The sequence below is a fragment of the Halteromyces radiatus genome (assembly GCF_025201355.1).
Source record: "Halteromyces radiatus strain CBS 162.75 chromosome Unknown BX664scaffold_1, whole genome shotgun sequence".
In the NCBI taxonomy this organism is placed as follows: domain Eukaryota; kingdom Fungi; phylum Mucoromycota; class Mucoromycetes; order Mucorales; family Cunninghamellaceae; genus Halteromyces; species Halteromyces radiatus.
Window position 1 is genome coordinate 1,291,798 of NW_026251687.1, and position 27,077 is coordinate 1,318,874.

Genomic DNA, 27,077 nt, shown 5'->3' on the forward strand with positions numbered 1-27,077 from the left:
TCTAAAATGAGAATACAGTCATTGATCAAAGATGGATATGTACAGTATGTGTAAAAAATAATAGATCAATCCTCTCTTACTCTTGCCAAATCAAGAAAATGATGGTTGATGTTACTGACCACGTGAGTTTGCTCATGAATAATGAATACGTTTGATGCGAAAAAAAAAAGTTTTTTTAGAACAAAAAAAAAAAAAGATTCAGGGGAACTCAACTGAATAACAAAAAGGAAGAGCTAGTTTGAATATCCACTACCTGGTACAATTTGTAGGATTGTTTATAAAAAAAATAAGATGGTTTTCAGAGAAAGGATATTCTTAAGAAAAAGAAATAGTAAAGAAAAAAATGTGACAAAGATAATCATATTTCATGACAATAGTCTTTTTATCGGATAGGTAAAAAAAAAATAAAAAAAAAGTAGACTAACAGAGAAGGTAGACTCAGAAGAGATTCAGATGATGATTTTCAGATGGCGACAGTAGTTAAAAGCCCAAAATGGGCATCCTTGGATTTGGTTCTTCCTTAAACTCATTTCTATTATTTCAATAGTAAGTAAAAAAAAGACATCCATCAATCCATCCATCCATCCATCCATCCATCCATCCATTCATCCATTCATCCATCCATCCATTCATTCATCCATCCATTCATCCCTCCATTCATCCATCCATTCATCCATCCATTCATTCATCCATTCATCTATAACATATATCATCCATTTATTCCTCTAAACTAATGGTACTTTTTTTTTTGTTATTATAGTGAGAGATAAGTGGAAGAAGAAAAGACAAAGACGTCTCAAGGCCAAGAGAAAGAAGATGCGGGCTAGATCCAAATAAACGGATCGCTCCAATAGAGCCTCAAATTGATTTGGTATGAACAAAAAAATGAAATTCCTGGTGATAACTAATTGTATCTTTTGGGTCAAGAATTCTCTTATTGGTTTCCTTATATCATTATTATTATTACTGTTATTTTTATTATTATCTATACTTTATTCAATTTGAAAATAAAATAAAATCTATTTTGTTTTATTTTTATCAATCATTATTACGCGTGCGTGTTTATATGATTCCATGAAAAAAATCAACCATCTTTTTTTAAGCTATTACATATTTTTAAAACCGCGGGCTTCTTTTTCTTTTTTTTTTTTTTTTAACAATGTGGGGAGAATATCCTTTTTCTTTTTAATATTTTCTTTCCTTTTATTACTTGACTATTGTTGTATTATTATTATTGGACCTCTTTTTTGCCGATTGAATTCTGTCCATGGACTTTACTTTTGAAGAAAAAGCTCTATTGGTTGCTCGACATCTATCTTGTGACCAATGTTCTTGCCAAGGCTGGCGTCCTTCATCACAGGAACAAAACAATACGTTATGTTATTGTGGTCATTCTGTCAATACTCATGTAGATCATTTTGAGGATATGGAGCGTCGAGTGAAGCTTGCTTTACGTATTAAAGATATTCTCAAGGTAAGACGACAATTTATAAAAAAATTCAATTTGCGAAGTTTCAACTCCTTCTTTTTTTTTTTTTTTCTTTTCTTTTTTTTTTTTTTTTCTATTAATCTTAGGAAAATAACAAAGAAAACGATTACGATTATACAAACAATACCATTCGATCTTTACAAAAGTAAGGAAAAAAGACACTTTCTAATATTCTTATTTAGTATATTGATCGCTTATTTTCTCTTCTTTCTTTTTTTTTTCGCTTTCAAGACAAATGCTCGAACATTCTTTGACGGAAGGTTTTTTATCTGAAGCTTCATCACTGTCTTCTATTGATGGAGGTGATATTACTATTATTATTATTATCTTTGATCATTCATTCATTCTTTTTCTTTTCTCTTCATAATCTAGATGAACGATACTCTAAAAGGGAACGTGAAGGAACTGAAGAAAGTGAAGCAAAGCGACACAAGTCTGATACACATGGTCACGAAGACGACATAGACGACAATGATGATGATGAAGAAGAAGAAGATGATGACGATGATGATGATGTTGATGATGATGATGATGAAGTTCCTAATGACAACGACGATGATGATGAGGATGTAGAAGAAGAAGATGACGATGCCGATGCTGATGTAGATGAAGACGATGACGATGATGATGACGAAGACAGAGATGATGATGACGATGATGACGCTGCAGCTGACGATGAAGAGGAAGAACCCGAAGATGAAAACGTAGAGCATGGTCGACATCAACAATCTGATGCATATACAACCAAAGCACCACCATCAGATTCTATACCAACTACCACCAAGGAATCGTCTGATATATCTACTATTGAATCTCAAAATGTTGAATCTAGATCAAGTCGAAAATCCAACCCGTCTACAGCTGGCAATAGGGACGACAATCAGCAAGAACAACAACAACAACAACAGAATGGACACAATAATCAAGGTGACACCAAAAAAATACAAGATGAAGATGAAGGAAACCGGAGTATGGACATAGACAAAGAAAGTGAAGGACAGTCAGCACAAATCGGAAGGAAAACAAAAGCAATAGGGACTGCAGAACCAACTATGGGAAGCTCTTCATCATCCACTGCGACAGCATCAGAAATAACAATCAAGAATGGATCTTTGGAAAATGAACCCCCAAATGCCGAATTACTGAATGAAGAATCACTCAACGTCAATGGCTTACCGCATGATAAGGATGGACCTCTGAATGATGATGGATCAATCAAATCTTTGGAAGAATTCACTGTAAGTAAACATAACAAAAATAAGAAATAAGAAGATTGATAATCTTTTTATTATTGTTTAGTTATTGGAACGAAAGGAGAATCCTGCAATGATTGAAGAACGAAATGGTGATATTGAAGTCAAAGTAGTGCTGAATGATGGTGCTCCAGAAAGTATGATCTACCTGACTGGCTTGAAGAATATCTTTCAAAAACAATTACCCATGATGCCAAAGGAATATATTGCTCGTCTTGTTTACGATAGGTAAAAGATATCCATATATAAATACAAGCTTATACTGAATTCTTTTTTTTTCATTTTTATTCTTCTTCTTCTTATATGAATACGATAGAAATCATCGTAGTATTGCTTTGATTCGACGTCCTATGAAGGTGATTGGTGGTATTTGTTATCGACCATTCGATGCCCAAGAATTTGCTGAAATTGTGTTTTGTGCTATTGCTTCCACAGAACAAGTCAAGGTAACGAATGAAATGATTTAAATTTAGATGGATTGTTTAATCTTTTTTTTTTTTTTTGTAGGGCTATGGATCTCATCTTATGAATCATTTGAAGGATTATGTGACTACTCATACACCAATGAAACATTTCTTGACTTATGCAGATAACTATGCTACTGGATACTTCAAAAAACAGGTAACAACAGGAAAAAAAATAGAAGAGAATGATTCGATTTGTATTTTTTTTTTTTTTTTAGGGATTCACTACTGACATTACATTGGATCGCCGAAATTGGGTTGGATACATCAAGGATTATGAAGGTGGTACTATCATGCAGGTAAAATGGTATAAATGAGATGAATAAAGAACATAAATTCATCCTTTTTTTTTATTATTATTATTAATAGTGCACGGTGGTTCCTAAGGTGAAATATTTACAAGCACAAAGTATTCTGGCAATACAACGACAGGCCGTATATGAAAAAACCAAACAATTTTCTACTTCCCATATTGTATTTCCTGGTTTAGAAATGCCAGTGGGTGAAGATGGAAAACGAAGTATTGATCCATTATCGGTACCTGGTGTTCGTAAGTTAATAGGAAAAAAAAGAAACCTTTTATTTTGACTGACATGATTATTTTATCAATAGGGGAGTCTGGTTGGACACCTGAAATGGATCAATTGTAAGTGAAATGAAAAAGATGAAAATGAAATATTGATTATTATTATCATTTTCTAGATCTAATCGACCAAGACATCCTCCTCATTATAATCAAATGCGACATTTGGTTTCAGAACTTCAATCACATGCAAGTTCATGGCCTTTTAGTGAACCAGTCAATGCAGATGAAGTAGTGGATTATTATGATGTTATCACGGAACCTATGGGTAAGACTATCAATATAATGTCATTCTATTTAACAAAGAGACTAATATAATGTTTTTTTTTTTTAGATTTGACAACATTAGAACAAAATGTGGAAGGGGATATGTATTCAACCATGGAAGAATTTGTAACAGATGTACAAAAGATTTTTGATAACTGTAGAACATACAATGCAGAAGGAACCAACTATGCTAGATGTGCTACCAAACTAGAACGATATTTCAAGGAACGATTACAAGTATGGTCTGGCAACTCTAACTAGTCATTTATATTCCCTCTCTCTCTTTCATTTTAGTATATAATATTTCTTTTTTATTATTATTATTAATTTTATTACCCTCATCTCTTTTTTTTTTTCATTACATGTAAATAAAGTATTCATTTTATGCCAAAGGATTAAATAATAATAATAATAATTATAATAATAGTAGTATCATCAGTTACGTCAGATTATGCAAACAAAATTCGGAACCACAATCTCTCAAAATTGCCTCATTCTCTGCACGTCCCAACTTTTTTTTCTTCTTCCCTTTTTTTTTTTTTTTTTTTTACTTTAATATCCATTATTTATACCTTTTCTATCTCTCTTTCTTTCCCTTTATTTTTTTTTAAAAAATAATAATAAGAATGACTGCATCAAGAGTAGAGTTGATTATTTGGGTCAATGGACTATTACAAAGCACATATACCAAAGTGGAACAACTTGGCACAGGTGACATATCTTTTTTGAATAAGAGTGTTGAACACGATAAAAGTAAACTCATCTTTTTCTTTTTTGTTTCTAGGTGTGGCCTATTCCCAGATCATTGATTCTATCTATGGTAAAAAAGAAAAAGAAAAAAAAGAAAAAGGGATAGTTCGATACAAGGATATAGATATGTGGGTGTGTGTGAAAAAAAAAGGAGTGAATATGTCGCACTATTACTTTTCATGATTGATACACTAACGACGATCTCTTTTTTTTTTCTGTAGGAGATGTTCATTTGGCGAAAATCAAGTTTGATTGCAAACATGAATATCAATATATCGAGAATTTCAAGGTACTACAACAAGCTTTTGAAAAACACAAGTAAGTGATGAATGAATGAAAAGAAGAAATCATCATAATCATCTTGTTTTATAGAATTGATAAGGTGATTCCGGTGGAAAAATTGGTCAAATGTCGATTTCAAGATAATTTGGAGTTTCTGCAATGGATTAAGGGGTATTGGGATATGTATCATCAAGATGAACATTATGATGCCTTTGGAAGAAGACAAAAAAGTATGGCCAAAGTCGCTAGGGTATATTCTGATGCTACTTTGTATTCTTTGAAATCTTTTGGTAAACAAAAAAAAAAAAAAAAAAAAAAAAAAAAAAAAAAAAAAACTAATCATCTTCTCAATATAACATAGGACATCAACCCACTTTTTTCTCAGATCAAGGATCATGTGCATCTTCCACCACGTCTTCATCTACCGCTCTGGCCACACCTATTGATGTCCATTATCCAATGATGAAATGTCGTTCGCCATCAACCTCTTCCACCATTCTTTCCAATTCCTCCTTGGACATTAAAAATCCTTCCTTATCACATGGCAATACGAAGATCATCGAATTAAATCAACGTTTAGCTCAACTACAACTCACCGTCAACTCTTTACGGGAAGAAAAGGATTTTTATGACTCAAAACTGGAAAAGATTGCCCATTTATTGTCCTCCTTATCACCAACCACCATGCATACTCTGCAAAAAGTGAAAGCCATATTAGAGGTAAGAATGGAAATAGAAATCTTACCCATGCTTATTGTCTGCTTTTTTTTTTGATAGGACGATCATTTGGTTTAGTTAGCTTAGTTAGGATTGCATGAAAAATATAGGTGGAATGACAGTGACGGATGACTGTGTCATTTTATGTCGCTATATATTATTATTTTATTTATCCTGACTCTTTATTTCTTTTTTTTATTTATCCTATTTGAATATATATATATTATCATCTTTTTTACTTTTAGTTTAGTTATTTTGAAATCAAAGATCGTTTCGAGTGGATATCTATTTTTTTTTTTTTTTTTTTTTTTTTGGATGTGGGTTCGTATTGATTTAATGAAACTAATTCATGTGGGAGAATCGATTTGATTGTCAGTGAAAGATTGGCTAGTATTGCATAGATTTGACTATGGAAAATGAGTGAGAAACAAGATAATAATGACAATGATGAATGATTTTATACGTAAATATCATTGTCATCGATGAGTCCAATGAAAGCCAATGCTTGTTGGACGATGAATTTCATACAAAAAGAAAGAAAATAAACATCACTATTGTGGGAACGATGATCAATGATTTTTATTCAAGTGGATGAGTAGTGTATTGGGAGAGGTACGTATATTGATATATGAAATCATAAAAAAAAAAAAAAATAGATAAAAAGACTAAAATAAGATAAAAGAGATAACTATAAAAAAAAAAAAAAAGAGAAGGAAACACTTGAATGTATAACTAACAAATATGTAAACGGTCAGTGTAAAAAAATGGTATTTATACTATAAAGCAAGGGAAGGGCGTTTATTCTGAACTACTACCAGAATCATCTGAATCAGAATCTGATGAACTATCCGAGTCACTTTCACTAGAAGTATGATTGCCTATTACAAAAAAAAAAAAAAAAAAAAAAAAAAAAAGGAATGAGTTTAACATCCTTTCTTTGTGATCGTCTATTTCCTCTTTTTCTTTTTTGGAATATTTTTCTTACCATGACTTGGTAATGCACCAGAACTGAATTGTTTTAAGGATTCCTCCAAAGCACGGATACGTCGTTCATTTTCTGAACTTTTTTGCTTCTTACTGGTATGTTTTGCATGTGCCGATGTTGGTCTTCGAATCAAACTTTTGCCTGTGACGAATTCATGTAATCTGTGTAGAGTTTTGCGATCCAGAGCATCAATATCCAATACAATTTCTTCTTGTCCCTGCTAAAAAAAAACAAGAATGATAAGTATAACTATTGAACTCTCTCTCTCTCTCTTTTTCTCTTTTTTTGTCATCGTTATTACCCCGTCCAAATTAGGCATCGAGCTTTGAATAATATTCACCACTGTATTAAGTCGTTCACCCGTCAAATTGTTGATACTTTCACTAAGCTCTTTCTTTTGTTCAAATGTGAATTCAGGTAATTCGCTACCTAATGATGGCTTCCTTTGTTGTTTTGGTGCTCTTCGACGTGGTTTAGGCGGTGCTTTTTCTTTAGATGTCTTTCTATGGGCTGATGTTGTACTTTGTTTTGATTTACGTTTGACGCCTGCTGTTGACTTTCGATCTGATTTCTTCTTTGTGGATTTGATGGATGCAATTTGTTGTGAAATGTTGGCAATATGTCGTTCCAATTCTGCAATACGATCATCACGATCTATATATATATATGAAATGAATAAAAATGATACCTTTTTTTCCTTATTTACGTCTTTTGACTTACCATCTTCAGAATCATCCGATACATTTTCTTCTTCTTCTTCTTCTTCAGTAGAATAAGAATCGGCCTTTCTTGTAATCACAGAAGATTGAGTGGGTCGTGGAGGTGAAGGAGGAGGAGGACTTGGTTCTGGTTCCGGTAAATGCTTCCATTTTTCATCAAAGACCTTTTCTAGATCCTTAGCCATCTTGTGTACAGGTAGAGCAGGTGGATTGTATCGATAACAATTGTTGAACATCAAACGTACATCACTTTCAAAACTTTCAGGAGAATCATATTCGCCTTCGTTCAATTGTCGTTCAATGGTGCTGATATCCATAGGGTGAGTAATGATAGTGTGATAATCAGGGATGTTGAGAGCCACAGCATCCACTGGATGTAAGAATGGATAGTTGATATCGCGATACTTGTTTTTCTTGAGTTCTCGTATTGCTTGGCCACAGAATTTGAGTTGTGCATCCATTTTCCTTCTTCTTCCACCACTTGTACCTGCTGCTCCAGTATGTGCTCCATTACTACGCCGACGTCGTTGTTTTGTCATGGTTTCAGGATAATCTTTGGAAGGTGGAGGATGGATCTCACGCTTAGGTCGACTGTCTTCGCTGATACGTCGGAAACTACTGGTGCCATGTAATGGTGAATGTTGTTGGTGCTGTACAGATCCTTCCTTGACATCAGGTGAGACATTGGCTGAAGGTGACTAAAAAAAAAAATAGATATATAAATTAAAAATAAATCATACACCCATTTTTTTATTTTGTTTTTTACTTACATCTTTGGATGGTGGCATTTGACGTAAACTTTTTTCAAAAGCGGATTCGACATTTTGGCAAAGCATAGAGACCATAGCTTCCGGGCCATTGAATTTGTAACAATTGTTGAAAAGTAAACGAATATCAGCCACAAATTCATTGACATCATTGTATTCTCCGTGTTGTAATTTGCGATCTATGGTAGTCAAATCAATAGGATGTTTGATGATTTTAGGATAATCCGGTATCTTGAGTTTCACATAGTCCACTGGATGAATAAAAGGTGTCGCGTCACGATGTTTTTTGAGATTTCGCATGATAGCTCCACAATATTTGATTTGATCACGAGTCATGTTTGAATTGGATGATGAAGCAAAGCTGTATGGTGATGGTGACGATCCTCTTGAAGATTTCTACAGACAGAAATAAAAAAAAACAATGTATTGAATACACAATATATACTTTCTTTCCCTTTTCTCTCTCTCTCTCTCTCTCTTTTTTTTTTTTTCTTTTACCTGTTTCCTAGGTTTAGATTGATTAAGATTGATACCAGTTCCATTTGCAAATGCTGAAGGTGGTGGTGATGAACCTTCATTGCTGATGATTTCTAAAGTTTCCGGTGAATGAGTGGCTGTGTCGACAGGGCTTCCATAAGTAGCTGCTGTAGAAGTTGTTTGTGATGCATCCTTTTGTGAATCTGTTGGAGTGTCATTGAACGCTAAAGGTGTATTAGTTGCTAGTGCTGCGGCCGTAGGTGATGATTCCATAGTAGTGATCGGCTCTATTGATTGTGTAGATTCTTGTTGCTGTAATTGTTGTTGCTGCGAAGAAGGTGATAAAGATGATGTTGATAATGGTGATAATGTTGCAGAAGCTAAATGATCCAATTTTTGCTTTTTCGTGGTATGAAGATCGTCATTATCATCGTCTACAGGTTTCGGTGTTCTATAATAGAAAAAAAAAAGAATGTAAGTAATTGAATGTTATAAAAAAAAAAAATACTATTCGTGAAACGTATGATTTCTAATGGGAGTTTTTTCTTGTTTTTAATTTTACCCAATTGTAGGCTGTTCAGAAGGAAAGTTTAATTCATGTTGTTGTTGTTGTTGTTGTTGTTCTGCAGGTGTAGATGCCATGTTTGTAATAATATAACAGGAAGAGCCTGAATTTGTTTGATGTTATCTCTTTGAGCCAAGAGAAAAACCATGAGAAGGAATAATATAAAAAAAAAGAGAGAGAACGGGAAATTAGTAAAAAGAAACAGAGGAAGGGAGAGTGAGTGAGAGAGAAAAAAAAAAGCGAAAGTAGGAGCTTCAAATTTCAGCCCTGGGGGGACAGAAAAGGAGCGACTACGTGTACACATTGCATCGACCAATAAAAAACTAGAAAAGACAAAAAAGAAAAACAAAAATAGTACCTTCTAGTAAAAAAAAAAAAAACCGATAAACGTATATATTGGTTTCTTATTGATAGTTGTCACCAAGAAGTGATAAAGTAGACTTGATGATTTAATCAGGAATACAAAGAGAGAGAGAGAGAGAGAAAAAAAAGACCTTGTTTAGTCCAAAAAGGTATATCAAAAAGAAAACAACAGTATCAAAAGGAAGTGAGGAACAGTGGAAAGAAAAAAAAATCGATAGAGTCACCCAATATTTTTTTCGGTTTTGCTAAAGGTTTTTTTTTTTTTTTTTGGTTCGCAGCTGAATTCAAAGTGTTTTTTTTTTTTTGTTGATGGTAGGTTGAAGGGGGGAGAGAGAAAGAGAGTGCCGGAAAAAGGTTTAGTGCCGATTCAAAAAAGTAGGGAAACAAAAAAGAGGATGGAAAGAAATCAAAAAAATCATCAGGCTTGTATGTCTTTTTTTTTTTTTATTTTTATTTCAAGTCACAAGTCAAGTTTATTTTATTTTGATTGGCTCATCTCCTTTTGAAAAACTTTATTCTCTCAGTTTCTATTTTAGCATTATTATATTGTTTATTTTTTGGGGTCTATTTCATATTACTAAGTAGCCAATTAGATTCATCATCATTAGTATCATTTATCAGTATCTTCTTTTTTTTTTTTTTTTTTAATGATGAAAATCTATAAAAGATTGCTGCCATAGAGCCCGTTAGTTAAACGCGTTAGATGACACAAATAAGGACGGAAAATGAATTGAATTTAGGATGGGGGAAGAACGCGAGAAGAAGGGTTTTGGGATTGGCTCAGCCACCTTTGTTAGTCACAATCAAAGAAAAATTTTCAAATAACGATAAAAAGCCTCTGTTCTTTTTTTCCAATACCTTTTCTCTTTGCTTCTTTGTTTTATAATAGGTAAATATGAAAAGCATGTTTTTTTTATATTTGATATGGAAATGATGTTTGTAATTTGCGTTTGACCACTTACTGGAGCGCACTTTCGCCGGTGCATTATGCCTAGTTTGTTGAAATGGAACCAAACATAACTACTGATCCTTTTTTTTTCAATTACGAATAATACATCCTTGTATATACATATATTGACTTCATTCTTTTTATTTTTTTTTAATCATATAATAGTAATATATATTTCAAGAATTGATATTATAGGTAAGCAAAAAAAAAAAAAGGATGTTGATTTTGTATTGGTATGATAGAAATGATTAAACAATTCGCTCCTGATCTATAAATGATGACTATTTTTTTATATATCACCAAGATCTATGATGTTTTGTCATACAATACAAATATCTTTTATTCTTTTTGAAAAAAAAAAACACGCTTATGTGAATAGAAACTAATATATTGTATTTTTTTTTTTTTTTACTCAAATAGAATCGGGGCTTGTGTCTTTTTTTAGTATTTAGTATTTTAGACATAGTGTGTGACACCATCAATGATCTGCATTTGAATAAAGATTGAATTTTTACTATTGTTATTTTATATATATATTTTGTTGTATTACTATTAGAATAATTATCATCATAGATTGATTTGAATAAGAAAAAAAGAAAAGTAATATTGTCTATGATATCCTTGGGCATGAAAAATGTTTCATACTAACACCTTGCACATGTGGTCCCATACATTCTGGTAGTTTGGAAAAGGAGTTTTAAAAAAAAAGTTTTTGCCACAGTCACTTCAATTTCTTGCTTGAAAAGATTCAAGCAAAAAAGTCGAAAAAAAAAAAAAAAGCAAGCCATCAAATAACGGGAAAAACTCTTTTTTTTTTCTTATTCTTCACTTATTTCTTCTTTTTTTTTAAACTTTTTTTTTTTTTATTTTCACTTTCCTTTGTAAACTTGAATTATCAAATAATGGATATTCAAGAAATACTACCTTCTACTGATCAACGTAGTCTTCATTATGCCGAACCACCTAATCCACATTATCATCCTTCGACTCAGCCTCAAACTCATCCTAGCATAACAACAACTGATACAACAACAGCAACAACAGGAGTTACAGATACAACGTCATCATTACCAACTGATTCTTCTTCTCTTGCCACCATACCAGAATATGAAAACTCTAATCCTTCTCTTGTAGATAATACAGACTTTTTACCAACAACAACTATCACCATGTCCGAAGATCCCATATTACAAGAAAATGATAATGAAAACAATGAGGATCCTCTTTTACCATCTGGATTGAATCCCGCTTTACTTCTTAGTGGACGTTTTGATAAACGAAAAAGTAGTCCTGCTATCCTTGGGCTTCCATTTGGTATCACCGACGACCCACAATTGGATTTACATTTATCACAACATCGAAATTCTATTGAAGCTGCCATGTTACTCGCCAATTTTAATCGTGTACCAACCATTACAAAAGAAACATCAAAAGAAACTTCCAAAGGTATATTATATATATATTTTAAAAAAAAAAAATAGGGATAATAATATATTTAATTATTTCTTTTATTATTATTATTATTATTATTATTATTTTATGCGCATAATCAGTACCAGCACAACAACAATGGCAAGATGATCTCTCTGTTGCAGCACAAACTCAAGAAAAAACGGCTGATCAAGAAGTTGCATCTCTTCGACGACATTCTTATGATGTGGGTATGAACTGGAATTCTATGCCTCAACAATTTAGAGATCGGACTGATTTGTTTAACAACGATGCCAGTCATAATATCACCCCCGCATACGGTGTTGCATCTGCATTCAAGCCGGTATTGAAACAAGAAAATGATCACCCATATTACACTGGTATGAACGACGTTAAACACACTAATCGTATTACATGGACTCAAGATGGTTTATATCAATCATCCTCTTCTGGTTCTTCTACACCCACATCATTAGCGCCTTATCCATTACTTCATCCTCATATGTATACCGATCAACGTCATCCATCCGACCGTCATGATCCTTCTCTTGTACACCCGTTAGCTCATCAATCTTCCACCAATAGCAACAATGAATCTACTGCTGGACAGAAAAGAGAATTCGCTCAAGAACATTATTCTTATTCGCATTATGGTGATCAACAACAGCAGTCTATTCATCCTCATCATCCTCATCATGTTTATCTTCCACCTCAACAACAACAACAACAACAACAATCTGGTTATTATTATCCTAATCCACATCATCATCCTATTCCTCCTCATACACCTCATCCTTCTCTTGGTGGTAAACTTCCTCTTCCTACAACACAAGGAATGCAATCTTCTTCTTCCACTTATCCTCAAGGTACTCATCCTATGCATTTACAACATCCTTCTCATCTACAAGCTGGATTAAGTCCTCATCCATCATCACTTCCACCTGGAGATTATGCTGCTTATCAACAAGCTGTACATGCTCATGGTCATCCTGCAAATAATATGATGCTTCCTCCACCAGCAAGACCCAAACGGAAACGTGTGCCAAAGGAAACGGAAGAAATCGTTGAAGCTGGTGATGCAGATTTCCCCGATATGTGTCCTCGTGATGTGGAATTGGCCAAAACTGATCCTGAAGCAAGACCTAGACGACAAAAGTTACGATTTGAAGGTGATATGTATACTCCAAAATGGGTACGATATAATGGACAATCCAAAGAAGGTTTATGTGATACATGTCAACCTGGTCGTTGGCTTCAATTGAAAAACAGTGCTTATTGGTAAGAATATATATATATATATATATTTTATAATTATATATTTCTGATTATTTTATTACTATATTTTGACAGGTACCACAAACAATTTTATCATGGTATCTCCTCAGTTTCTGGTGCTGAATTTGTACAACCAGTGGAAACAAGATGGGTGGATCAAGATTTAGTAGAAGGACTTTGTCATCAATGTCATCAATGGGTAGCTGTTAGTAATGTCAAAAGAAAGAATAGTGTCCTTTGGTTTAGACATGCTCACAAGGTAAAAAAAAAAAAAAAAAAAAAAAAAAAAAAAAAAGGGATGCAAGCTTATTCTTTATATATATATATTTCTTATAGTGTCATGTTTATCATAAACCAAAGAATGCCATTGCTCGAAGACCATGAAATTGTCCATGTAGAAATCTCTATTTGATTCTCTCTCTATCTCCTCTTTTTTTTTTTTTTTTTTTTTGTCTCGACAACCTATCCCTCTCTTTTTTTGTATACATTTTTTTTTCTTTTTCCTTTTTTATTTTATAATGCCTTTTTGTAGTTCTTTTTTTTATAGCTTATATTTCCCCGTCATTTCCCTTTCTTCTTTCTTTTTTTTTTTTACTAGTATTATTATTATTTATCGTAGTCATAGTGATTGTACATATTTCTTTTACTTTTTTTTTTTTTTTTTTTACTTAGCTTCTTCAGTATCTTGTTGTATCAATAAATGAATAAATAAATAAACATGCCATCTGACCTCTGTGTGTTTAAATATGGCGTTCATGATGACAGGTTTACGTAAACAAAGAAGAGCAGTTGAAGATAAAAGTTTACGTAATAGAAGGGCCCTTCTTAATAAAGATTTTGTTTGAGTGATGGATGATCGTTGGTGAAGAATGATGAATGTAAATGGAGGAAGTACGCGTGTAACCGAAATGTAATACCAATGATGGTACAAAGAGAAACCTAAGTTGTTGTTATTATTGAAAAAAAAAAAAAGTCAAAAGACCAGGGACAATGATGATGATTATATTTGGTATGTTAAGGAAGATAGTTGGATGTCCTACCATTTGTGTACAAAAAAAAAAAAATGTTATAAATGTATGTGTGTGTGTGTGAAAGAGACGTGGGACATGATAATCAATCAATCAATCATGAGTAACCATCATGTAATCAAAAATGATTGTCAGAGGTAATAATATTCGATAGAGATGCTTTTTTTTATTTATTTTAATAAGAGAAACCATAAACTAATAAACAATAGAAAAAGGGAAGTATCAAGAGAAACAATTCATGCAGATAATAAACAAATAGAATGATTATAGTAAAATATGAAGCTTTTTTTTTGGAAGGGCAAAAAGAATATTGAGAAATATAAGAGTAAACTAATGAAGGGAAGGAGATGAAGATGAAAAAAAAAAAAAAAAGGAAAGGAGTCATATCGAAATTAGAGACAAGATAACCAGCTTGTTTTTAATAAAAGATATTTTGATAACGTTGTTCTTGTAATAGCTGTTGTTGTTGAGGAGGAGGAAGGTGATGACGATGATGATAATGATGATGATACTGTTGCTGCTGTTGTTGAAGTTGTTGTCTTTCTTTCGTTCGTATAGCTTGCCGTCTGTTCTGGAACCAAATCTGTACTGTTCGTGGACTCATGTTCAACTGTCGTCCCAACTGAGTTCGTAATTGTGTTGATGGGAAAAATGTATGTTCAAACACCCGATTCAACACTTGTAATTGTTTATTACTTGCACGTCTTCTTTTGGCTTTGATCATTTTGTTATTGTTATTGTAATAGTAACAGTTGGTGGGATCATTGTCATTTTCTTCTTCTTCTTGTTGTTGTTGGAATAAGCATGTTGTAGGCTGTTCACCTTCTTGTGTATCTGTCATCAACATTATTCGATGTTGATAGTAATGATTTCCATAATTACGTCTTCTATAGGGTATTTTCACACAATCATCAGACTTGGTCTCATCATAAGGAGATGGTAATAGAGTACCAATCAAGTTGTAATTCGATGATGCTTTACCACCGGATGATGGATGATGATAATTGGTGATAGAATTATCCAAATCAAAAGATGGCAAAGATAAAACAGAGTTGGTACTTGATGGAGAAGAATGAGTGGATAAAGTTGGTGTAGGAAGTATTTCTGATGATTGATCACATAATAGATCGGTAATGTCGAGTCTAGATCGTGATTGAGTCTGTGATGATTGATCATCTTGCTGGTTTAACATATGATTCACTGACAGCATGATATAATGTTAAAATGTATATAATAATGAAAATAATAAAATAATAATAGTAATAATAATAATAATAATAAAAATAATGGAAATAAAAATAAAACAGAATAAAGAGAGAGATATATAAAAAAAAAATGAAAGAAAGAAAGAAAGAAAGAAAAAAATGAGGTTTTTACGATATTTTATAGAAAAGAAATCAAAAGTACCATGATCACCATATTAAGCAAGTGTTCAGGATCCGACGTAACAGAAGGTTATTTTGATGGATGAAAGATTTCAAAAAAAAAAAAAAATATCATCTCACTTATTTATTATTATATGTTCTGTGTACAGTGTAAGTGTACGACTTTCAAGTATCATCATCATCAAGAACAGTTTTTTTTTTTTTTTTTTTTGGATTCATCACAGACGAGATCTTTTTGTATAAATTCTACTAGAATCACTAGATTCTTAAACAACGTAAATGGGAAAGGATACACAAAAATATTCATTCCACTTCCCATCTTAGAATAGAATTTTCTTTTACGGGATAGAATATTTTTAATATTTATAAAAAAGTAAACTTGATTTTTTGTGTTGCATTGACTTCATTTTACTATCCATCTCGGGCATTCCTTTGCGCGGAGGCCACCGATCCTTTTTTTACATGGTAGCTAAAAATAAAAAAAGTATCTTTCCAGACTACATTCTCTTGTCTAACCCTATTGAAAAATAAGGAATGCACAATCAAATCATTGCATCAATAATAATTGGGAAGTTTATTTGTCTAAAATAGAAAAAATATAACGAAAAGGAAAAAAAACAAACAAAATTTTGAGATATATATTTATATATTTGTAAGTGTAAAAAAGTAAACTAAAAAAGTAATAATAAAAAAAAAAAATAAGGGAATGTTGTGGGACTATCTATAAGGGATGGTCAATTTTGTTTGAGATTGGTGTTCATTTATGCATCTTCATAGCCAGAAGGAGGATTACGTGCCCGGTTAGGAACTACACAAAAAAAAAAATAATCAAATTAAACATATACTTATTACTTAACAATAAAGTAAAAACTTACGAGGATAAGTAAGAGGAAGTCCTTCTACACCTTTGTATCCAAAATATTCACGACGAACCTTAGGTACTGTGAAAACCATGACAGGACCTAATAATATAAATTAAAAAAAAAAAATTAAAATTAAAATTATACCTTGTCATTTCAACAATAACAACTCCAACATGAAACAGTGTATAGCACGCGGTAGTATCCATTAGTGTCATATATAATCCAATTCAGTCCTATAAATACACTTTATCATCCATGTCGTTTGTCATTTGATATATGTTGCTGATACGTCTTGATATGATCGATATGTACATTCGTGTTACCGCTGCTGTCTTTACCACTGTTTGATGTTGTTGTCATAATCATTGTTCATGTATTCTTTTTCTTTTCTCTTTTTTTTTTTTTTTATTTACCAACAGAGCCAATCACAAAAGACCAAAAGATGACAGGCTTTTCAAGGGCAAAACGACGTAATCCGAACATGGTATGTATAATGAACTGAAAAGAAAGAAAAAAAAAATAAGTGTTGTATTGTTTTCTGTAGTTACGAAAAGAAGGGAAAAAAAAAATATTTCTCCCCCCTCCCTTCAAAGCAAAAAAAGACAAAGTGACGGCACCTACCTTTTTGGATCAACTCAGTCGGGATATGATTTCCACAAAAAAAAAGTTACATTTCTTTTTCTCTCTGTTGATAAATCATCTACTTTTATATACCATGTCCATTGTTACAGTTATTGTTACCACTTCTGAAAATATAAGTGCTGAAAGACGTCTTGAAAAAGGTTGGACTATTTTGGATCTGAAGGTATTCTCTTTTGGTTATATATCTATATTTATTTAATCAGTCAAACTTTTTTTTTGTTAGGGTAAACTCGAACCTATCACTGGTACACCTAGTAATACACAAAAGCTTGACCTTTATCAAGGTGATATCCATATTGCGTCTTTAGTAGATGATAATGCTTTAGTGGGTGCTTATCCTTTTGAAAACTTTATGCGACTTCACGTAAATATTATGAGGAAATAAAAAGGAGAGAAAGTGTTACTGACTTTATATATATTTATGAATAGGTGACTGATACCAATCCTCATAGGGTCAAGAACCAATATACTGATGTCTCGTTAGTAGAAAAATTTGAATTATCCGAAGAAGACTATCGTAATCGATCTGGTAAGCAAAAAAAAATAAAAAAAATAAAAAAAAATAAATAAATAAAAACTTTATTGTTATGTAGATACTGTTCGAGCATTCAAGGAACGTAATAAACTGGGAAGATTTTCAGCAGAAGCACAAGAACAACAGGCACAATTTGAACGCGACAATGAAGAAGCAGCAAGTAAGATCAAAGTGGGTGATCGATGCCTTGTCAACTTGGGCGATAATATGGACGATGATACATTGGGACGACGTGGTACAGTGCGATTCTTGGGTCCTACAGAATTCCAATCGGGTACTTGGGTTGGCATTCAATATGATGAACCATTGGGTAAAAATGATGGTAGTGTCAAAGGTGTACGGTATTTCTCTTGTCCTCCAAAATATGGTACTTTTGTTCGTCCTATCAAGGTGACTGTGGGTGATTTTCCTGAAGAAGAATTATTACTGACCGATGACGAATTGGAAGAAATGTAGTGATGGTTTTTTGAATATACTTGTAGATATAAAAATAGGATTGTTTATAGTCTTATCACATAATAACTTTTTGTCTAGTTTTGGATTATTGGTACTACCATTCAACCCCTTCCACAAAATAAAAATCTGTCTTTTACTCCCTGCAAAGAAAAAAAAAAAAAGAGGATTTATAGTCTACATCTTCAAGTAAAATCTAATGTTCAACAAAAATAATCATTCACACGAAAAGAGTACTTATTTCCCTAATCAAATCTATAATCCACACTTTCCAAAATAGTCCACACCTACCAAAGAAAAATCTAGAGTCCAAACAAATCTTTTCAGAACTTTTATTTGTATAATTGTAGCTCTTTTATTATTACTTCGGATCTATATATTTCCCTTCCCCCATTCCGGTGATTGAAAAGAAGAAATTGAAAAATGGTTTCTGATGATCAACTAAATATTATTTGTACGCAACCCAAAAGGGATAGTGTAAATTTCTTACGGTAAAAAAAGGACAACAGAAGCACAACAAGACCAAAGAACAACGAGGAAAACAAGAATCAATATTCTGTCTCGTATGGCTAGGCGAACGGAAAGAAGAAGATATCAACAAGAAACCAGCCAAAAAAAGTAAATATTTTTCTTTTTTTTTGGATTTTGTAGAAGAAAGAAAGGAGAAAATAAAAAAAAAGTGTCTTTTATATTGTTTTTTTTTTTTATTATTATTATTATTAAATCAAATCAATTCATTCATCATTATATGTCATAAAATAGTATATAGATTTCATATCTCATAAAATAAAATAAAGGTATAGTTTTTATTATGGGCATATTTTCGGTGCAAATAAAATTTTTGGTGCGGACTTGCTTTTTTCTTCTGACCTCTCTCTATCTGTCAACTTCTTTTTTTTTTTTTCTTCTGTAGTTTATTAGATCTTTTTTTTCACTTTACTAAGTTTCTGTGAACTCACCAAAACCTAAACCTGATTTATATTCTTCACATTGTCATGTAAAGTCATCCTATTCATAAATTGTTATCTATAACCAGTGATCATAAATATATAAAACATACTCATCCCTTTCTATTCTTTTTGTCATTTTAGATCTTAACCAATCTTGAAGTGAAATCGATCAAATCATGCCTCATTCACACCATAGGTAAATCCAAAATGGAAACAAAAAAAAAAAAAGAAGAAAGAAGTATATAGATAGAAAAATGGAACTGATATTATTTCTAGATCTAGATCTAAATCATTGTCTCCTTTGGCGTCAAGGTAACTGACAATTTAGATCAGATAGATCAATATGAAGTGTATACTGATATTATTGAAACCTATTGTTTACTTTATAGGGAACTTTCACGGAAGGAAGAAGAAGAAGAAGAAGAGTTGGACGAATTTGGACGTGTGAAACAGCGACGAACTAAATTTACCACTACATATGATGGAGAAACACGCCACCGTCGATACCATAAAGATGATGATTCAGACAATGAAAGTGAAAATGAAGATCACGATGATAAACGTCATCATCGTCGTCATTATCATCGATCCCAACGCCATCGATCGCCATCCCATCATCGTGACTATAGTGACAATGATCAATATGAATCTGACTCGGATGATCATCGCCGACATTCACCAAGAAGAAGATATCATGATCAAAAATATCATCATCGACGAAATTCAGATATGGATGTAAATATCTTATAAAAACAATGGAATAATTATTGACGATCCTTTTTCTTTTTTTTTTGGATCTTAGGAATACAATCACAAGAAAATATATATTGGTGATCTTGCTGATATTACATCATCTGAATTAGAAAAAGTCTTCTCCAAATTTGGTGTGATTACCCATATTAAGCTCATTGAAGGAAAAGAGTAAGTTCATTCAATTGGAATAAAAAAAAATTTTTTTTGGTATACTCATGATAGTTGTTGTTTTCAGATATGGTTTCATCACCTTTGAAAGATCATCTAGCGCTCAAGAAGCTATTTCTGCTATGGACGGTACACTTATTCGCGATCACAAAATCAAGGGTAAGTATAGCAAAATAGGGAAACATAACAAGAAAAATGACTTACCTAGTGATATATATATATATATATATTTCTTTGTTTATATCATCTTAGTCAACCGTGCGAAAATGATGGATCGTTCTCGACATGGCTCTGGAAACTCATCATGGATGGATGAAGGTATTAAACAAAACTAAAATCATTATAAAAAGAGAATTTGAATAAATAAATACTCATCATGACCTCTTTTTTTGTTTTTTTTGAAAAAGATGGATCTATCAGAACAGAAGCTCCAAGATATACCTTTCCAACTCCACAAGTACCAGGTAAAGGATGCAAACTTTGTGTATATAAATAACAACTAACGATATCTTTTTTTTTCATTTATTTTTTGGATAGACCATCCCCCCAGGACCCTGACTAGTTATGATGATTTACTATAGTCACTATCGAATTCTACTGCATTTGATCATTTTACTACTATTTTTTTTTTTTTATGAAAACTACTTCCCTTTCTACTTTTATAGCATTATTAGACTATCTCTATGTATACATTCACATTTGTAAAACCATCACATCCTTAATCTATTTATATATCATCCATCTTTTTATCATCATCCATTTTTATTTATCTTTCAATCTTCATCTCCATCTCATTTTAAATAAAGAATGCTACAGTCACATTGTGTCCCAGTACAATAAAATAAAATAAAAAAAATCCAATATCGTCAACGTTTTATTACAGTCAATTTTATATAATAATCATGTTTTGTAAAATAATGACTAGTTGTAGATGGAGCAATAGTTATTTTAGGATCTAAAAGAGAGAATAACACTTGTTAGTGAAAAAGAGAAAGAAAAAAAGTGCCTTTTATATATATATATATATACCTATAGATTTGAATAAAGGAGTAGAAAACAAAGTGGCTGGTTCTTGTTTGATGGTAGTACGGCAAGTAATCACATCCTTTTCCAAAAGCAAGTCCAAGATTTGTCTACATTCTGCTTTAGACATAGTTTCTCTGACAAGATATTCCAGTACGTCCTATTCCAAAAAAAAAAAAAAAAAAAAAAAAAAAAAAATACGTGGATAGTGAATTCATTGAACTATTTTTAGCTTCGTTTGCAAGCTTACCAATGTGATGCCAGGTTTTTGAAGAATATGACCTACTAAGGCACATTCACATGCTTGTAGTATAGCATGATTTGTATTTCCATTTAAGTCACACCATATGTTCATTCGAAGGTATTCTTCATTACTACTTGCTGTATCCATAGCCTTTAATTTGATCATCCATCCATCTATATACTCGGTACATATCCAGCGTAAATCCTCTTGACCAATTTTGGTTACCAATGGAGGGTCATGATGCATCAATTTGTCCAGAGTCAATAACAAATCCTTATCATCAAGAGATCCACAAACAGTTTGTAATTTAAGCTATGGTCAGAATGAATGAAATATAAATGATCAGAATACCCATCCATTCCCTTCTTTTTTTTTTTCTTTCTTTACCTTGAGATCCATGGACGTTGCACCACATACACCAAACTTGTCAAGTCCATCATACAAAGTCTTGGCATGTCGAAATGATTTCAATGGTTGCTTTGTGAGATACTTATGAGCTTCTTTCCTTGTCAACTTTTTGACAGTTTCCTTGGTTTGTCCTGTAGGCCGTTGTACTGCCGTCATTGCATCTATTGTTGTTGTCGTTGTGTTGAGAGTCATTGATTTTTTCCTATCATTCAGTCGTATACGTAAATCAATATGTTTATTGGTCCATTGTTCCACCCGTCGGTCTAGAATTATTATTCCCAAAGAAAAAAATAATAATAAGTACACAGTATTGATTAATACTATATTTGGAGTTTTTATTTACCATGTTTACGAATCGGAAGAGGGAAGACTAATCTTGATGATACATGTTTCATATAAGATTGGAAAGCATGATTTTCCAAAACGATCTAGAATAAGAGGATGAGTGAAACGTTATACCATTCATTAGAAACGTTTTTTCTCTTGTTTACCTTGCGTTGTGATAAAAGGTTCAGTAATGATACCATCATTCCATCAGTGAGATCCTTCGGTACTGGTTGGTCATCCATGATTTGCTGGTGGAAGTCAGAAGCATTGTTGTACAATTCTATTGATACAGGTCCATTCATAGCCATAACAAACCTAATCAAGAGAAAAAAATAATAATAATAAGATCATTCAATTATCAGAGAAAAACACATTTCCCATCCCTTTTTCAACTTACTTGTTTGACATTCTAAACTGTCTTCCAGGAACCCGTCGTGTATCACCATGTTTTGATAAAACGACAGCACCATTGTCCCGAAGATAGGCATAAGCAGCTTCCACATCCTTTTCAGAGCATTGACATAGAAGATTATAAGCTGCATGTGGACTGAATGATTCTTCAGGATGGATCATAATCATCTATTTATGGTAAAATAATAATTGTAAAAAAAAAAAAAAAGTCAGTCAAAATTTATAATTAAATCCTTTTTCTGCACTCCATGATCTTGGATACCTTGATTAGTTGTATGGCAATAAAAATATCTTTGTTTGGGTAACCATGAGTATTTATTGAAACATTTCCCAACGTGTTGTTCACCAAATTCGTTTTTCTCATCCATGATAAACGACCTATAGGTACTTCCTGCGACGTGATAGTATATAAATCATGTAAATTGTCTACATTTTTTGGTAAATCTTGAATACTATGGTAGTAAAGAAAGAAATTAGAATCGATCAAACTTAAAACAAAAAAAAAATACCTGTCTTTTCCCCATGAAATCAATTGAGTTAAAAAGTATTCCAAGTAGCCAGCCAAATCAAAATCTTTTGTATCCCAGGGTTTTTCATCCACAATATCCTTGCACTGTATACCACGACGATAAATACTTGCCCATTTATATTCCAAAGAATTCAAGGTGCAAAGGGATGGTGATGATATAGCGATCAAGGAATTCATATGACTAATGCATTGTCCAATTGTTTTGTTCGGTAATACCTGTACAATAGGTTTCCAACTAAGATAACTGCCATTTGCACGATGCCGCATGATAGCCACCGCATGCAGAAAAATGGATTTTTCAGAGGCTGAAAATCGCTGGATAGTCCGTTTGCCATTGTTTCTTTGATCTATACAAAACAAAATGAATGTCAGTGAAAAAGTTTTTTTTTTTTTTTTTTTTTTTTTTTTCTGTAGATACCTCTTGTCAATATAGAATCATCTACTCCCTTTATAGGCTTCCGTCGTAAAGAACGACTACCAACAGAAGTAGGTACTGAGAATAATTCCGTGCTTTGTCGTTTTTGATCTGTAGCTCTTGATATTTTTCGATGTTCTTCTGATGCCTGTAACCGTTTCTGAGCAGTACTATCTAATAATCGTTTCCTTTTTCTATTGTATTGTTTAATGCTTGACTGTTGTATTTGATCACTGTTTCCCTGAGTTACTACTGTTGATAATGCTGATGATGATGCTGTTGATAAGTCTCGTTGATGACCTGATTTTTTCCACCTTGTAAATGCGATGCCAAGGTTGATATAGTACGATCTGATACGGTATGGTAGTAGTCCAGTCTCGCGAGATAATTGTAGATAAAGACTCCATTCGTTTGGTGGTATTTTACCAAGAGAGTAGTTAACATGCTGATCCAAAATTCGTTTTTGCTTTGGTGTAATCAAGTCGCCATTGACCCAAGTACGTGACAATGTGATAGATGATAATAGATCGCCACCCTTCTTGATACTTTGAGGCACATCAGATCCATAGACACAGGTGCAGGTGTATTGTAGTTCATTCCAAAAATCGTCCACTTGCTCCATTGTCGTCAATGGTTTCTTTACCAAGATAGGTCGATTCGGTAAAGAATAATTTCTGATATATCCTACGAGCTGGAAAGTACACAAGTTGATAGGAGTTGTTGATGCTGTCGTGTTACCTAATGATTCATCACAAGTCGATAGTCGTACCAAATCCAATTTTTCCAATATCGTCAAAAGTGCTTGAATACGTCGTCGTAATCGGTACCTATCGGGTATCAAATGATGTTTGATGCTGTCAGGTATGTCGCCAAGACAAAGAGTAGAATCCCTATCACCATTTGCTTCCACAAAAGACTCCACTATTGGATCATGATGATGAATGCCAACCACTTTCCGAAATAATTCAAAAGGCATGGTAGTAATTATTTTCGACAAGGTCATTGTTTGGTTTTCAGAATCAATTGAGGCACCATCCAATGACTGTAAATGAGATTTGGCCAAAAATAGATGAAGTTCTTTTGCGCGTAACCATTTTGAATCCACCCATCCGTGACGTTTTGCAATGTACCGCCAAAAATATTCAGATGATATAGGGCAATAATTTCGTCGTTCACCATAACGTTCTATTGTTGTTGTCACCGTTTTCAATGGCTTCTGTTCCTTTGTTGTTGTTGTTGTTGTCCGGGGTGTAGGTAAAATCTTATTTGTGTTGTTGAGTTGGCTTTCCAAATAAGTATTGATAGCTTGGTCGGTTTCCGTCAATTCATGAGAGAGTAACAATGATTTGGGTTGATTTCCAGCAAATAGACCTTTTGGGGTTACCTTGATCATACGAAGTAAGCCTTGTAATTCCAGTGCATTCACTATTCGCAGTACTGACTTTTTGGATAGTCTATGATTTCCATTCGAACCATCTACCGATTGTATTTCATCAATCAAATGTTGATTCAATTCACGTATCCTATCACGTTGTACGATACTCAATAGCGCATTTCTACGTCGTTCCATAGTCACATTCACATTTGATTGTAAGGTTGGATTTGTTTTGTTATCGTCTTTGATGGTATCATCAGTTATGATTCCAGTAGATCGTTTCCGTTTCGGTATTGTTGAATCCAATAATGAAGATGTTGATGATGTTTTCCTTTTTGTTCCCTTTGCATGAATTGATGTATAAGAATCATCTATGCTTGATTGCTCAGATTTTTCGCTGCTGAATGACATCGATGTTGGTAGTACAGCATGTCCATCTTTGGTTGCTTGATACTGCTTATATCCATCCTGAGAAAAATATCGATACACATGAGATCGGCCTTGTAATTCTTTGATAGCAATCAATCTTGATTTTGCTTTATCCCTTAGTTTCTTGATCACCGTATGAATAGTTGACTTTGGGCGATCTGGAAATGCTAAATATATATCCTAGAATATCATTGTTTAATAAAAGAAATATCCTTCACATCCGAGAGTTATCCTTATCGGATTTACCTTTGTTGTGCATCCTTGGCCTTGTTTAGCAATAATACATGATTCCACCGTATCCATAGTTAATGGCTCCATTTCTTTCTGTTTTGTTCCGGTAGTTGTTGGATCCAATATTTCATCATCATCCCGAGTAGTTATTTCACCTATATACAGATAGAGTAATAAAAGTAAAATGAATGATTTGTGTACATGACATATCGCTTCCTCGTATGCATGTAACTTACTTTTATCTTCATTGATTAGAATTGGTTTTATTAGGCGTACGCACATTGTTCTTCGACCATTTGCTGTAGATAATAATTTTTCCACGTATCCTTCCGTATGCTTTTTAGCTAGAAAATTTCTTGCCCATTTGAGTTGTTTTTCTGTCTTGAATCCCTATATATAAATAATAATAACCATCAGATGAGTGAATCAAAAATTATTTTATTATTATTATTATTATTATTATTATTATTATTGTTATTATTTTACCGCTGCTTGCAATAAATCCGAGAGTACCATAATATTGTCCTTCGCTTGTGATAAATGATAGTTAATAGTTTCAGCAGCCATGTCATATCTAATAGAATCATCATCAGGGCCAATCATATGAGATGATTGTGTCTTATTGTCCAAAATGTTAGTTCCTGTGGCCATTGTATCATCGTCATTCTTTCCGTGTTTGGAATGGTATATATGAACGCATGTATTTGTATATTGACCTTGGTATATGGATGGTGTCTTTATACTATTATGAATAACAAGTTAGAATATACAACATTCAATCCTTTTTTCTTTTTTTTTTTTAATGAACTTACATCAATTTACGTTCTTGTAGTTTTTTGAGGTGATGGAAAATGGTTTGAGGTTTGAGTTCCAAGTCCTTTGCAATCACACATTGAGCAATCCCCGACGGTCCAGAAGATCCTATCCTTTCCAAAATGGTACGTTGTATAGCTGGTAAAGTGATCTAATTAACACAAATGTCAAAAAAAGAAAAAAGAAATTAATAAGATGCATGCAAAAGTGTGAACCATTTATCCAAACCAATGAAAACGTACATGAAGACCTTGAAGTAATATTTCATTTTGTAAAGTTGAATTTGCCGTTACGATCAATGAGCCATATTTTGATTTTGTTTGTTGATATGTTTCTAATTGATTGGATGCTATTGGTTTTGGTGTTGACAATGGTTCGTCCTATAAAAGAATGGTAATAAAAGAATGAGTTTAGGTAGATTAAATATACAATATGAATTCTAAATTATATCTTCTTTTTACCCGAGTTTGAATAATAAGGTCAGAATGTTGAATCAAAACTTTCCAGAGATCTTCAATTGTATCTACTTCTTTGGTTCTACTATTCAAAAGTGACCATACATCTTCGACAGACATACCTAATATATAAATAAGTATATAATACATGAAGCAATGTTGATACTTTTTCTCTTTTAATTGGTCTTACCAATATTCCCTGTCATAGCAATAGCTTCTGTGATCCAAAATAGATAATCATTTTCGGTTGTACGCATAAAACAAAAATGAAAGGGAAACAAAAAGAGTGAGGAAAAAAAAAAAA

General features: G+C 32.7%; 9 protein-coding genes across 9 annotated transcripts; 5 read left to right on the top strand and 4 right to left on the bottom strand.

Annotated features, from left to right (window-relative positions):
* The first annotated feature begins 1,985 nt into the window (after positions 1-1,985).
* BX664DRAFT_320018 (histone acetyltransferase GCN5) lies at positions 1,986-4,449 on the top strand. The gene is made up of 9 exons (XM_051543049.1): positions 1,986-2,727; positions 2,789-2,970; positions 3,059-3,188; positions 3,250-3,363; positions 3,425-3,505; positions 3,576-3,756; positions 3,819-3,852; positions 3,909-4,057; positions 4,124-4,449. Exons 1-9 carry the CDS (start codon positions 2,461-2,463, stop codon positions 4,315-4,317), a joined length of 1,332 nt encoding a protein of 443 aa, XP_051404534.1. The 5' UTR covers positions 1,986-2,460; the 3' UTR covers positions 4,318-4,449.
* A 143-nt stretch (positions 4,450-4,592) lies between these two features.
* On the top strand, positions 4,593-6,038 carry BX664DRAFT_320020 (RP/EB family microtubule-associated protein). Its single transcript, XM_051543050.1, has 6 exons — positions 4,593-4,767; positions 4,841-4,876; positions 5,028-5,124; positions 5,179-5,378; positions 5,450-5,808; positions 5,866-6,038. Exons 1-6 carry the CDS (start codon positions 4,683-4,685, stop codon positions 5,881-5,883), a joined length of 795 nt encoding a protein of 264 aa, XP_051404535.1. The 5' UTR covers positions 4,593-4,682; the 3' UTR covers positions 5,884-6,038.
* A 448-nt stretch (positions 6,039-6,486) lies between these two features.
* On the bottom strand, positions 6,487-9,434 carry BX664DRAFT_320026 (Bromodomain-containing protein). Its single transcript, XM_051543051.1, has 7 exons — positions 9,316-9,434; positions 8,775-9,204; positions 8,280-8,672; positions 7,511-8,207; positions 7,092-7,444; positions 6,791-7,007; positions 6,487-6,683 (listed from the first exon to the last, which is right to left on the bottom strand). Exons 1-7 carry the CDS (start codon positions 9,393-9,395, stop codon positions 6,604-6,606), a joined length of 2,250 nt encoding a protein of 749 aa, XP_051404536.1. The 5' UTR covers positions 9,396-9,434; the 3' UTR covers positions 6,487-6,603.
* A 2,035-nt stretch (positions 9,435-11,469) lies between these two features.
* BX664DRAFT_381599 (uncharacterized protein) lies at positions 11,470-13,755 on the top strand. Its single transcript, XM_051548975.1, has 4 exons — positions 11,470-12,076; positions 12,184-13,339; positions 13,412-13,595; positions 13,673-13,755. The coding sequence occupies exons 1-4, from the start codon at positions 11,533-11,535 to the stop codon at positions 13,718-13,720; spliced, it is 1,932 nt and encodes a 643-aa protein (XP_051404537.1). The 5' UTR covers positions 11,470-11,532; the 3' UTR covers positions 13,721-13,755.
* A 728-nt stretch (positions 13,756-14,483) lies between these two features.
* BX664DRAFT_320033 (uncharacterized protein) lies at positions 14,484-15,698 on the bottom strand. The gene has a single exon (XM_051543052.1). It carries the CDS (start codon positions 15,572-15,574, stop codon positions 14,783-14,785), a length of 792 nt encoding a protein of 263 aa, XP_051404538.1. The 5' UTR covers positions 15,575-15,698; the 3' UTR covers positions 14,484-14,782.
* Positions 15,699-16,296: 598 nt separating this feature from the next.
* Positions 16,297-17,146, bottom strand: BX664DRAFT_320036 (uncharacterized protein). The gene is made up of 3 exons (XM_051543053.1): positions 17,026-17,146; positions 16,625-16,711; positions 16,297-16,557 (listed from the first exon to the last, which is right to left on the bottom strand). Exons 1-3 carry the CDS (start codon positions 17,093-17,095, stop codon positions 16,511-16,513), a joined length of 204 nt encoding a protein of 67 aa, XP_051404539.1. The 5' UTR covers positions 17,096-17,146; the 3' UTR covers positions 16,297-16,510.
* Positions 17,147-18,399, top strand: BX664DRAFT_320039 (CAP Gly-rich domain-containing protein). Its single transcript, XM_051543054.1, has 4 exons — positions 17,147-17,417; positions 17,478-17,618; positions 17,684-17,783; positions 17,848-18,399. Exons 1-4 carry the CDS (start codon positions 17,259-17,261, stop codon positions 18,243-18,245), a joined length of 798 nt encoding a protein of 265 aa, XP_051404540.1. The 5' UTR covers positions 17,147-17,258; the 3' UTR covers positions 18,246-18,399.
* A 1,069-nt stretch (positions 18,400-19,468) lies between these two features.
* Positions 19,469-20,942, top strand: BX664DRAFT_320041 (uncharacterized protein). Its single transcript, XM_051543055.1, has 7 exons — positions 19,469-19,504; positions 19,582-19,927; positions 19,995-20,113; positions 20,181-20,272; positions 20,366-20,431; positions 20,521-20,577; positions 20,651-20,942. Exons 2-7 carry the CDS (start codon positions 19,922-19,924, stop codon positions 20,692-20,694), a joined length of 384 nt encoding a protein of 127 aa, XP_051404541.1. The 5' UTR covers positions 19,469-19,504; positions 19,582-19,921; the 3' UTR covers positions 20,695-20,942.
* An 18-nt stretch (positions 20,943-20,960) lies between these two features.
* Positions 20,961-27,070, bottom strand: BX664DRAFT_320043 (uncharacterized protein). Its single transcript, XM_051543056.1, has 16 exons — positions 26,780-27,070; positions 26,561-26,698; positions 26,318-26,469; positions 25,992-26,247; positions 25,742-25,895; positions 25,521-25,660; positions 23,474-25,454; positions 23,036-23,402; positions 22,789-22,978; positions 22,513-22,694; positions 22,280-22,430; positions 22,132-22,216; positions 21,768-22,051; positions 21,387-21,692; positions 21,143-21,296; positions 20,961-21,068 (listed from the first exon to the last, which is right to left on the bottom strand). Exons 1-16 carry the CDS (start codon positions 26,921-26,923, stop codon positions 20,980-20,982), a joined length of 4,773 nt encoding a protein of 1,590 aa, XP_051404542.1. The 5' UTR covers positions 26,924-27,070; the 3' UTR covers positions 20,961-20,979.
* Positions 27,071-27,077: the final 7 nt, after the last annotated feature.

Excerpts from the sequence above, each read along its gene's own strand:
- BX664DRAFT_320020 (XM_051543050.1), top strand. The coding sequence starts at position 4,683 with ATGACTGCATCAAGAGTAGAGTTGATTATTTGGGTCAATGGACTATTA. Across the intron at positions 4,768-4,840 it reads AGTGGAACAACTTGGCACAG|GTGTGGCCTATTCCCAGATC; the intron begins GTGACATATCTT and ends TTTTGTTTCTAG. Across the intron at positions 5,125-5,178 it reads CAAGCTTTTGAAAAACACAA|AATTGATAAGGTGATTCCGG; the intron begins GTAAGTGATGAA and ends CTTGTTTTATAG.
- BX664DRAFT_320026 (XM_051543051.1), bottom strand. The coding sequence starts at position 9,395 with ATGGCATCTACACCTGCAGAACAACAACAACAACAACAACAACATGAA. Across the intron at positions 9,205-9,315 it reads TCTGAACAGCCTACAATTGG|AACACCGAAACCTGTAGACG; the intron begins GTAAAATTAAAA and ends TTTCTATTATAG. Across the intron at positions 8,673-8,774 it reads AATCTAAACCTAGGAAACAG|AAATCTTCAAGAGGATCGTC; the intron begins GTAAAAGAAAAA and ends TTCTGTCTGTAG.
- BX664DRAFT_320041 (XM_051543055.1), top strand. Across the intron at positions 20,273-20,365 it reads TCGCGATCACAAAATCAAGG|TCAACCGTGCGAAAATGATG; the intron begins GTAAGTATAGCA and ends ATATCATCTTAG. Across the intron at positions 20,578-20,650 it reads TCCAACTCCACAAGTACCAG|ACCATCCCCCCAGGACCCTG; the intron begins GTAAAGGATGCA and ends TTTTTTGGATAG.
- BX664DRAFT_320018 (XM_051543049.1), top strand. The coding sequence starts at position 2,461 with ATGGACATAGACAAAGAAAGTGAAGGACAGTCAGCACAAATCGGAAGG. Across the intron at positions 2,728-2,788 it reads AATCTTTGGAAGAATTCACT|TTATTGGAACGAAAGGAGAA; the intron begins GTAAGTAAACAT and ends ATTATTGTTTAG. Across the intron at positions 3,189-3,249 it reads CTTCCACAGAACAAGTCAAG|GGCTATGGATCTCATCTTAT; the intron begins GTAACGAATGAA and ends TTTTTTTTGTAG.
- BX664DRAFT_381599 (XM_051548975.1), top strand. The coding sequence starts at position 11,533 with ATGGATATTCAAGAAATACTACCTTCTACTGATCAACGTAGTCTTCAT. Across the intron at positions 12,077-12,183 it reads ATCAAAAGAAACTTCCAAAG|TACCAGCACAACAACAATGG; the intron begins GTATATTATATA and ends GCGCATAATCAG. Across the intron at positions 13,340-13,411 it reads TTGAAAAACAGTGCTTATTG|GTACCACAAACAATTTTATC; the intron begins GTAAGAATATAT and ends ATATTTTGACAG.
- BX664DRAFT_320043 (XM_051543056.1), bottom strand. The coding sequence starts at position 26,923 with ATGTATTATATACTTATTTATATATTAGGTATGTCTGTCGAAGATGTA. Across the intron at positions 22,695-22,788 it reads TTGCCATACAACTAATCAAG|ATGATTATGATCCATCCTGA; the intron begins GTATCCAAGATC and ends TACCATAAATAG. Across the intron at positions 21,693-21,767 it reads CAACGTCCATGGATCTCAAG|CTTAAATTACAAACTGTTTG; the intron begins GTAAAGAAAGAA and ends TTCTGACCATAG.
- BX664DRAFT_320033 (XM_051543052.1), bottom strand. The coding sequence starts at position 15,574 with ATGCTGTCAGTGAATCATATGTTAAACCAGCAAGATGATCAATCATCA.
- BX664DRAFT_320036 (XM_051543053.1), bottom strand. The coding sequence starts at position 17,095 with ATGTTCGGATTACGTCGTTTTGCCCTTGAAAAGCCTGTCATCTTTTGG. Across the intron at positions 16,712-17,025 it reads TTTTGTGATTGGCTCTGTTG|GTCCTGTCATGGTTTTCACA; the intron begins GTAAATAAAAAA and ends TTATATTATTAG. Across the intron at positions 16,558-16,624 it reads ACTTCCTCTTACTTATCCTC|TTCCTAACCGGGCACGTAAT; the intron begins GTAAGTTTTTAC and ends TTTTTTGTGTAG.
- BX664DRAFT_320039 (XM_051543054.1), top strand. The coding sequence starts at position 17,259 with ATGATTTCCACAAAAAAAAAGTTACATTTCTTTTTCTCTCTGTTGATA. Across the intron at positions 17,619-17,683 it reads AAAACTTTATGCGACTTCAC|GTGACTGATACCAATCCTCA; the intron begins GTAAATATTATG and ends ATTTATGAATAG. Across the intron at positions 17,784-17,847 it reads AGACTATCGTAATCGATCTG|ATACTGTTCGAGCATTCAAG; the intron begins GTAAGCAAAAAA and ends ATTGTTATGTAG.